The 10,000-nt window shown below is 37.6% G+C and overlaps 1 protein-coding gene across 3 annotated transcripts in view; it reads right to left on the minus strand.

Moving 5' to 3' along the window:
• LOC128179088 (homeobox protein Meis1-like) overlaps positions 1 to 10,000 on the minus strand; it is a 55,655-nt gene that overhangs the window by 7,085 nt on the left and 38,570 nt on the right. For all 3 annotated transcript variants that reach the window (XM_052846582.1, XM_052846583.1, XM_052846584.1), the window contains exon 10: positions 6,589 to 6,665. In XM_052846582.1, coding sequence (XP_052702542.1) covers positions 6,589 to 6,665 — 77 coding nt within the window. The remainder of the gene's footprint in view (positions 1 to 6,588; positions 6,666 to 10,000) is intronic.

Below are 10,000 nucleotides of genomic sequence, written 5' to 3' on the forward strand. Positions count from 1 at the left end.
CTCAATATTCCACTTATCCCCCATGTCGAAAATGTTGCCGACATAACAGCCCTGAGATGGATGCGAATTAAAACTCTTATTGTCATAACAATCTGCAACATACTAACAAGCTACCTATAAAAATCAGGCAGCCATCTTGTCAGCCAAAATGAAGAAGAAAATTACATCAAAAATAAAAACAAATGAATAAAACAGATAAAACTAAAATCCTATTTGAACAAAGGAAAGTTTTGAAAAATTTACGCAACAAATTTTTTTTTAAAAATGCGGCCACAATATTAATGGAACAGACTCGATGCTGCTAAAATAGGAATTATACTGGCCATAAGGGAACACTTAGACTTCACCCAAAATACATCTTAACTACTTCATGTTGCCCCTCATTAATAGACACAAAAGGGTCACTCCAACTTCCAGATCCACTCAGCTTGATCAGTTCATGATTAGTCAAAAAACCCAAAAAGCATTTAGCACATTCATCACAAAGCACTCGGGCTATAAACTTGTAACTGGAAGTTAAACTTCCACATAAAAATGCCAGAGCCAAAAGACTCTCTATGCCTCTCTTAATGGTGAATTGCAGTAAATTACACTATCATGGCAGCTTTGTAGTCATTTAGTTGCCATAGATATCAAATTAAATTTCAGGACAAAAAATAAAAATCTGATATAAATCAAAGGAAGATCCATTGCGATAAAAAAAAACTTGGCCATATGTGTGAGATACAAAGAGTTTATAAAGGGAGGCGACTCTTCGTTGTAAGTGTTTCATGAAATGACTGGAAAACTCATCAAAAGATCCACCATCTCAAATTTTCTGAATCATTAGCTCAACTGATAACACAACAGTATGCAAAAATATATAGTTACAGTGAGGCAGTATTGCGTGGCCCTCTAAATGTGTTCCGCGGGTCATCTAGACGAGACTGTTTTTGAACTCGGTGTTAGATGAATCTAAGCACCATGTGAGATAACTTATTAATTAATCACTCCAAGACACATTAAGCAACAATTTAAACGAATCTTCATTCATGATATGCTTTTGTTATGTTCTATTTTGAAGTGCTGAAAATTCATTAATGTGATGTTTCATGCCTGAAAAGGGAAAGCCATTCAGATAGCATTGAAAGGGGGCAAATTTGAAACTTGAAAGAAGCCAGACTATAAAAGGATCGAAAAAAGAGTGGGCTGAGAAATGAACACCAGGAAAAACTATACAAGGCTAATAACCAGTTAGGACAAAGGGGCGTGGTCCGTAGGATATTAGCTTGACAAGTGACAAATGACGGCAAAATACATATAATGGCCGCCATCAATGAATGGTAATTATTCCAGAGGTCAAGGCACATAACTAGGGCTTTGTCTGACAAACACATTAAAATGGTAACCGTGGATTTGTAAGACGTTTGCAGGCCAGTCAAGAAGGTGACCACAAAAGCCATTTAGTCATTTCCTGTAGCTGTTTTGTCCTCCAAGTGGAGTCTTTTTTTAAGTCCAGTCTTCCCCCAATATATGGCTGGCCATATGAAAGTCTTGTACCATTCTCTCATTACACCCAGCAAGCCCCAAGTCTCCACTACAAATGTGATTAAGTTAACAGCTGGAGACCCAAATTGGAAATAATGTGTTCAGCAACTTAAGAAAACATTATGCTTCTGAATTAACCAAAAGCAACTAATGAAGACTTGGTCACCTCAACTCTAGGCAATCAAGGAACACTAGACTAACGCAAAATGGCCGTTAGACATGTGATTTCCAGGCAGCGAAGAACATGATTTGATCTTCAATGACAAAGTTCTCTCCCTTATGACACATTTTCTCAATTTAACAGTGCAAAAATTGTAGTCATCTGAAGATCCAAGAACTGTCTCTTTCCTGGGTTTCTAGGTGTAAATGTCTTCCAAAGTCAGCAATCAAATAAAAACTCCGCCAAATAGCATCTAAGGGCATTGAGGTAAAATCATCATAAAACTAAGCATTGTCTGTATAAGGCAGTGAAACGCTCAGTAAATAGATTATATGCACAAGATGTGACACTTTTATGATGGCCTTACTACCAACAGGACATGATGAAGATCCGCCTACCCAACCAGACTACACAGCAAGCCTACAGCAGCTTGGTCAATACTTCTCATAAAACGCTCATAAAATTCCCACCATTCAACAACATTATCATTTGTAAATAAATAAAACAAACTGATCCTAAGTTAGTTTAGAACCATAAACAGCAATGTTGTTGGTCCCTAATCAATACCACTAGTGTTCTTCCTTTGAGTACGGGAAATGAGGTAGAAAATCCTATTGACCTGCAGAAAACTGGTCCCCCTCTTAATCCGCAGTGAGAATGTGGTACTAAACCCTGTGTAAGCCAAAGTCATAAATGATATTACTCATCAAAATCAGAATATATGAATATTCATTAAGGTGTGCATGTGCAGTTAGCAACCTCCTTTTCTGGGTTCTGACAGTTGGGTTGAACTAAAGTCGACACACAAGAACATGCGGATGTATTAACCACTGTCTTAATCAGAGAACAACAGAGTTTGTAAGTCAGATGTACTCTTCTTGTATGAGAGAGACATCTACTGTTGCCCTATCAACCCCATTTCTAAATGGACTTTTTTTCATCACACAACTACATAGGAGCAAGAAAGAATTTAAAAATAATGTCTAATTTTATTGCAGAACTTGACAACTAGTGAAATTTTCTAATTTGTCAGCGGACCTTATCACAGGGTGAATTTATTTTTGGATATTTGCTTGAGAAGATATAGGAATGAACCCGATAAAGAGGCCTATCAGTCGACTCTTTAAAATACCTATGTAACAGGTATAGGCCACACAATTTTGCATTAGAACAATTTAGGGGATTTCTGATTAGAAGTGATTTAAATATCCTGTCTTTCCTGAAATTCCATAAAACAGTTTGGTTGTTTGGTTGGTTCAAGGTGTCCCAACATATCTCAGTCCGTCTTCAATATCCAGTGTTTAATAAAAGCGTTTTCGATAAAGATAAAACATGCTCTCATTGGACTCTGAATTTCGTGTGCATACTTCACGCTGTGACCCGGGTAAATGTGGGTAGAAAATCCATAAATTTGCTATTTCATTTCACTGTTCAAAAGTGAGGAAATTAAAGTCTCGTGGACTATTTTTTCCCTCTTTTTCCGCTAAACGTGCGACATACGGGGAGTAAATAATCCAATGCGCTGCATTTCTAGGTTGTCATGATTTTCTGGACACGACCACTACACTCTGTGGCTTCGATAAACAACATGGCTTTATACATACTTGTAATGTATTTGTCTTGTTATAGTAAAAAACCACGCAAATCAACACGCTCTCTTACATGCAACTGAATCATGTCTGATGTAGGTCTGACACAGCCAAAACCCTTGTCGTTTAAACATGATTGCCCAGCCGTACCTGTGACTATCAACTCATCAATTTTTCACCTTCATTTAATTTTCCAAGAGTTTTCCTGTGTTCAATTTTTAAATATTAAATGTAGCTAATGGTTCTTGGTCACAGTTGTTTGGACTTTATGGTTCACATTTTTATGAAACAAAACGTTTAAACGCCCATCAAACTTCTTGAAATCAATGTTGTGCGAGATGGCATGACCTTACAATAGCCCTGGACTGAAGAAAGTTGTGAATATTTAACGGTCTCAGTCAATGTATCATTAATTATCTGGAGGGAAAGGTTGAGTCTTGCCTTGTAGTGTTTTCTACCATAAAGTGTTCCATGTGTCAAACACTTGGTAAATAGCTATTCCAAAATGTGATTAATTTGAAACGAAATCTCTTCAAAATAAACAAGTCTTGTAAATGGAAGCTGTATCTGTACATATAGCAGGTAATATGCCCAATTACTGTCTACTTATTATCTATAAACAAGGCTTTTGAACACATACATAGAATGCTAAATCTGCTCAGCAAATTGGTTTGATGTTTCATGGATTAGAAACTGACAAAAAAATCTTATTTAAGATTCTTTCACTCAAAAAATAGCAAAGTAGCCATATGGCGTGAATGCAGTAACATGTTTACACAGCACAGCTGCAGAGTGGAGGCTTTTTCTGAATTTCCTGGTCCTGGTTCCCAGCTTTTAATTGGATCCTTCTTCCCCTACAACTGCTGGAAAAGATCGACTTTCCCTTTTTTTTCTTTTTTTCTAATATCTTTTTTTCTGGCACACAATATCAACTCATTCTATGATAAAGGAAATATCAAAATGCTATTGTGTAAATAAAAGACTTTTCAAAAGTATCATCTTCTGTCAGAAACTTGATACAAATCTAGAAATTTAGGATTCTAAAATTTCTCTAGACCCCCAGTGGTAATTTGAGAAGGCAAGATAAACTTCAAATTTTCGGTTTAAAAATTATCACACACCTGTTTTAAAAAAGCCAACAGTGTCTGAAAATGTGGTCCTTGGGGAAAAAAAGTTTCACAACAAATGAAAATTCAAAAAACCTTCAATACCAGTATTCTCTCTTTCCGTTATCGGTACCATCAGAATATGAGATTTAATTGCTCTAGCAGTAAAAAGATGTCCTGCTCGATAACCTCCCGAAAAAAGGGCAGAGTGGGACTGTCTCCGTACAAAGAAATGTTTATCCTGCAATTATTTAATGACAGAGAATAATTCTTTGCAAAAGACCTCTCTAGATAAATTCACGAATAATCCATTAAATCACAGTTTGCTGTGTTTTGTTGCATGAAATCCCAACCCCTTACTTATGCTTTCTCCTGTGACAAAGACCCTGATGGACCTTTTCAGAAAAATAAAAGCCACTTATGCTGCCAAAAAAAAAGGTTCTACTCCTGATAGTTAATGCAAGGCTCTATGCAAAATAGGTCTGCAAGGCCACATACCGGGAAATCAGAGATTCAAAAAATTCCAAACAAATATTAAGAGGCTCTTCCCTTCCACTACATAATCCCAGTGTGTGCTACTTGAATATGACCCTGGGGGTAGAGACAAAAAATTGTTTTGTCTCTAAATGGTTCTATTCCGAGGGTGGAAAACTCGGAACTATTGTCCAATGTTATGTCAATTTTCTGTCTTGACTTTGGCAATTTTGTTTTTATAAGAGTTAATTATTCTGATTTTTCTGTATCCTTCTGTTTGTGGCATTATGATTTCCAATTCAAAGATGGCTGTCGCCACTGTTCTGTATTATGTACGACTGGATTATAGTCTCGTAATTAGACATATATTCTCTGTCTTTTCAGGGTTTTTCATGAAGCCCACAATGTTATATAAACAAAATTAATATGCCACTGATAAGATTTCATCGAGTGTAATGAGCTTGAAATGGTTCATAACCTTTTGTAATCATTTGAAAGAACAAGTAAATTTCTAAAAAATGGCGACACAATATGTTGGAGGTGCTAGTTTTCCCACTATTGATTGTAGGTATGATACAAGCGTCAATTTCTGGGGTCGGTCAATTATAAGAAAACACAAGTTTAATATAAAGATTTTATCAAGAAATTTTATACCCCATGCCTTGGGCTGGTCCATTCACTGTAATCTGATGGCAGCAATTCAATTCCTAGCTATGAAAGCCCTTGCAACAAAGCCGGCACGAGGGATATCATTTTCACACGATATTTTGCCTAGATTAACTAGATAGCATTTTTAAACTAATTTTTTTTTTTTTACTTTTTAAAGGTAAAAATAAATCAAATTGCAGAAAGAATTGATTAACGTTCATCACAGTCCTGTCATAATCGTCAAAAAATATGGAAGACCTTCAGTTTCTTTACATGACTTCCGTTAGATTTGTGCACAGTTCTTAACTTTTAACTCGGTGACCCTCACTTTTAAAACAGCCCCATCTAAATGTCTCCCACCAAATACCTATTACATTATGAAAAAAAAAATTCTTTGGTTCGATAAATGAACAACAATTCTTATGTAAAGTCAACCATTTTCCGAAGTTTAGTTGCCTATTTCTTTGCAGTCACACATTCAATTACCACAAATGTCTTTTTAATCCCCCCTCCGTAATTTCAATTTATAAAAACTCGGTGACCGAGTATTCTAGGACAACAGATGCATTTCATAAATCAAAATATATTTCCATCAACTATGAAGAAATCTATAAAAGTATTAGTTTTTCACATAAATATTTGTTCAGCTCATTCTAGTTTTTATTTTGAGGTTTTTTTTCTTCTGTAGCTAGCACCTGACTGGAACAATTATAAACCTCTCTCAACACCTGGGTTAGCCGTGTAGGAAGGGTTTTCGTAGATGAACAGAGATTTCCACAGGGTAGCTGACCGAGGCATTTTCCTGATCCCAGAGATAAACGGCGTCCCTATCAACCCCCATCTCCACACAATCCTTATCTTTTCCCAAACTTCCTACTCAATCACTCATCTTACAAACAAACCCTCAAAAATACACATTATTTCAGACAGAATCCAAATCCATCGCAGATGCCATCTCAACCTGTCCCTGGACACAAGGATACACACAGTGATGGAGAATTCCTCTCTCTCTCTTTCTCTCTGACACTGGCGTTTCTTTTTATTTTCTTACTAATTTAATTCTGTGCTAATTTTCTGTACATACCAATTATTGACTTGAAGAATAGTTAAGCCTGTGTCCTGTGCCAGCTGTTTTTTCTGTTCTTCTGAGGGATATGGGTGCTGCAAAAAACAGAGAAGACATTTATGACACCGATTATGATTTCGCTGCTGGGGTGTGCGCTTGCAGTCGCTAATGCAGTGTTATGCAGAAGTTGAAAACAAGCCTCTTGACTCTCAATTTAGCTATCAATTGCTTTGAAATTCTTTTTACATGTCTGTTATTCTGCATGGGGAATGCAGTCAAAGTTTCAATTGGTTTATTTTTTGAATTTTTACCAATGAAGTATTTTAAAAGTCATATGTAAACTTTGGTTCATGGCAATGAGGCAACAAGATAATTGTTCCTTGTGATGGAGGACCGGAGATTTACCTATGACCCTCTAGTTTTGCTTTCAGAGTAACTGCCTTCCCAAACATGTCAATCCAAAACAAAAGTGACGAAAATAAATGCTACTTCAATACCAATTTTTTCTCAATAACTGCAACTCTCTTGAATCATCAATGCATGTGAAGAAGAGATTGAGGAAGACAAAAGCATGTCACTTACTCAGCTCTAGAGGACCGTGTATGGGTGAAGCTAAAGAAAAACATCAATTAGATGGACCTGTTATAGTTATTTAGGTCTGTAATGTATTGAAATGTAAGCCACAACAAATAATTAATAGTTATGAGTTACTTTCCCTGAGAGGTTTGAGCAACCTCTTTTGGGCTGAGTTACATGTGAACACACGAGACAGGTGACCCCTTCCCCCTCCTCTAGAACCTCTTGTTTCATTTGGTATATTATATGAAATGGACATGTTTAAACTGTCAAAGTGATCAATTGATCATCAACTTGTAGAAAACCTTGAATCACAAGACCTAATTTAGTAAACTTCATCCACAAAAGGGAGACTATTCTTAAGAGAAAGGTGCTTATTTGGCCAAGCTAGCCACAGCAATTTTGTCAGTAATTAGGGTCTAGGGGTGTCAATAATGGGTCATTTTGTCACTGGTCTGAAATGATAATGACACAGCTGTCAGGGTCCCAAAGATTTACATTACCCACGATGCAATGCTCCATCACCCATCATTTGGCATAATGTACAGTACATGACTATGTGCACTTTGTTGCCTCATTCTTTAAATTCCATCAGAACCTAACAGCTTAATGCCACTAATGCAATGTGCATTGTGATTTGAAAAGTTGTGACACTCTGGGAAAAGTAGGATTGATTTATAGGTGTCAGATGTGTGCAGTGAAAATGACCATCCAGTATATGGCTTTCACATTCACAATAGGCCTAACAAAGAAATCCTCACGCACACTCAGAAATATAAACAAAAGCACAAAACTGGGGCCTATCTAATCTAATATCAATACCCAAGCTGTCAGACTCAAGAGATCATCCATTTTGTCAGACAAAGACAGGGCCCCAGTGGTGGTGAGGGAGGGAGAACTGGCCAGCAATGTCACTGGCCATCAACAATAGCCTGACACTCCAACCGCCATGATCCCCATCTTGTCACACTTGGCTTTAAAATTATCAACAAGAATGGCCCTTCAGCCCCAGCAGGGTGCGTCCCACTGAGGGTCCGTTCAGGTGAGGGCTGGAGAGCAGGAACACATTGGTGCTGACCAGAGGTCCATCATCCACACTTATCATGTGGATAATGTGCTGGAGCTGTGAGAGTGGGGGGACTGTTCCTCACCCGGGACTGACAACAAGGTGACATGGAGAGTAAATACCGCCAAAGCTGGGCAAATTATGGCACAGCTTTCCTCTCAGGAGGAGAGGATGAGCTATGGCTGTTACAATAATGAGGAGAATAAATAGTTCAATCTGATCAGAATCAATAACACACCAATTAAAATGATAAATCACCACAGCTTCCGAGCTTGAACCAGTCTATGGATTATTTCCAAATAGCGGGTTTTTATCTTTACACCTTCAATAGGAGAGATCGAAGCATGCTACGGGTTTCCGGATGTTTCAAGTTTTTTGCAATGTTTTCAGTTATGCTTAAACTGTTTATTCAATAAAACAGGAAAGTCAAAAATAGCTGGAGTCGTGCACAAAGTATTGAGTTCGAAAGTAAAAATTCTAGACAGTCGAGCAGAATTTATGTTTGTGAAGCCATTCAAGTAAAAGACCCTCTACTAAATAAGCCTCCACCCCCTAGTTATTGAAGCAGCATGTTCCGTAAAGCCACAAACACTATGTGGTCACTGTTGAATAAGATATACATTACAAGTAATTAGAAAATCTGACAGCAGAAACCTGCAAGTAATTCCACTCAATCACAAACAGCCATTGATAGTTTCGCCTCTGATCTGTGCGAGATGCCCACTCTCCCACATTTACTTAATTACAAAAACCCCTCCTACCAATTTTCAGGGGATATTATCTCTAATTTTACTCTCTGCCAATAAATTTCTCAGTATTATGTTTACAAATGACTCTATTGTAAGAAATACTTCCCGTTTTGGTTTTGACCTCTGTCCCCCTATAAGTACTTCTGCACCTGACAAGAAGTTCTGGCAGTCTCTTCTCCAGTCATCAACCTTGCGTCACAGAGACATTTCTTGTCTGCCGATTTCTCCCAACCATTCATGCATGAAAGAGCCAAAAACATGTAGAGACATCAGCTCTGTCTTTTCTGGCACACTTTTGAAAGTCTTAAATTATATCATGTCATTTTACTGTGAGAATTCTCATTAACCTATGACCAGGGGACACCCTACCCCCATAATTCTTTCTCTCTAGCTCCAGTACCCAGAAAGATCATCCAAGGTATCACATTCAGTGAATTGACAAAGCTTTGTGCTCCATCGCTCAGCGGTACCATGGAACAACCCAGACATTTTTCTTGGGAGAGAAGTCTGATATCCCTAAAAGTTCATTTTCATAAAGCAATCTGACTTGCCTGCGTTTAGAACCACTCAAAGTTTTGTAATATGAGTGCACCGTCTTTGTTTGCTTGTGCAATTACAGGAAAGCTATACCCGGCTTAAAAACAGCCATAGGTATTAGATGATTCTGTAGAGGAGAGGAAATGTTGGAGGCATAGCTAAGATTTTGATTATGCGTCAATTTTCTTTCAAGACAGAAAGGTCACCTCTGTATTAGATGATGATACTATCAACAGAATCAAAAGATAAAATTTCTTATTGGAATTTTGACATCCCATCAATTCTTGCGGCCACACTTAATTCCAATGTATGGGCAAAAGAGAGGCTTGGGCACTGGGTCCCTAATTATCCATTGTTTTTTTCTCCTGTGCCTCTGTGCTTCCCATCCCTTTGTCGCCTGATATTAACATTCGGATTACCAACGATATGACACCATATCAAAATCCAATATTCCTCAAGCCTTCCTTCAGCCTTTGAAAATTGCCATCCATCATATTTGGAC

This window comes from Crassostrea angulata, chromosome 3 (genome assembly GCF_025612915.1).
Source record: "Crassostrea angulata isolate pt1a10 chromosome 3, ASM2561291v2, whole genome shotgun sequence".
Lineage (NCBI taxonomy): Eukaryota > Metazoa > Mollusca > Bivalvia > Ostreida > Ostreidae > Magallana > Magallana angulata.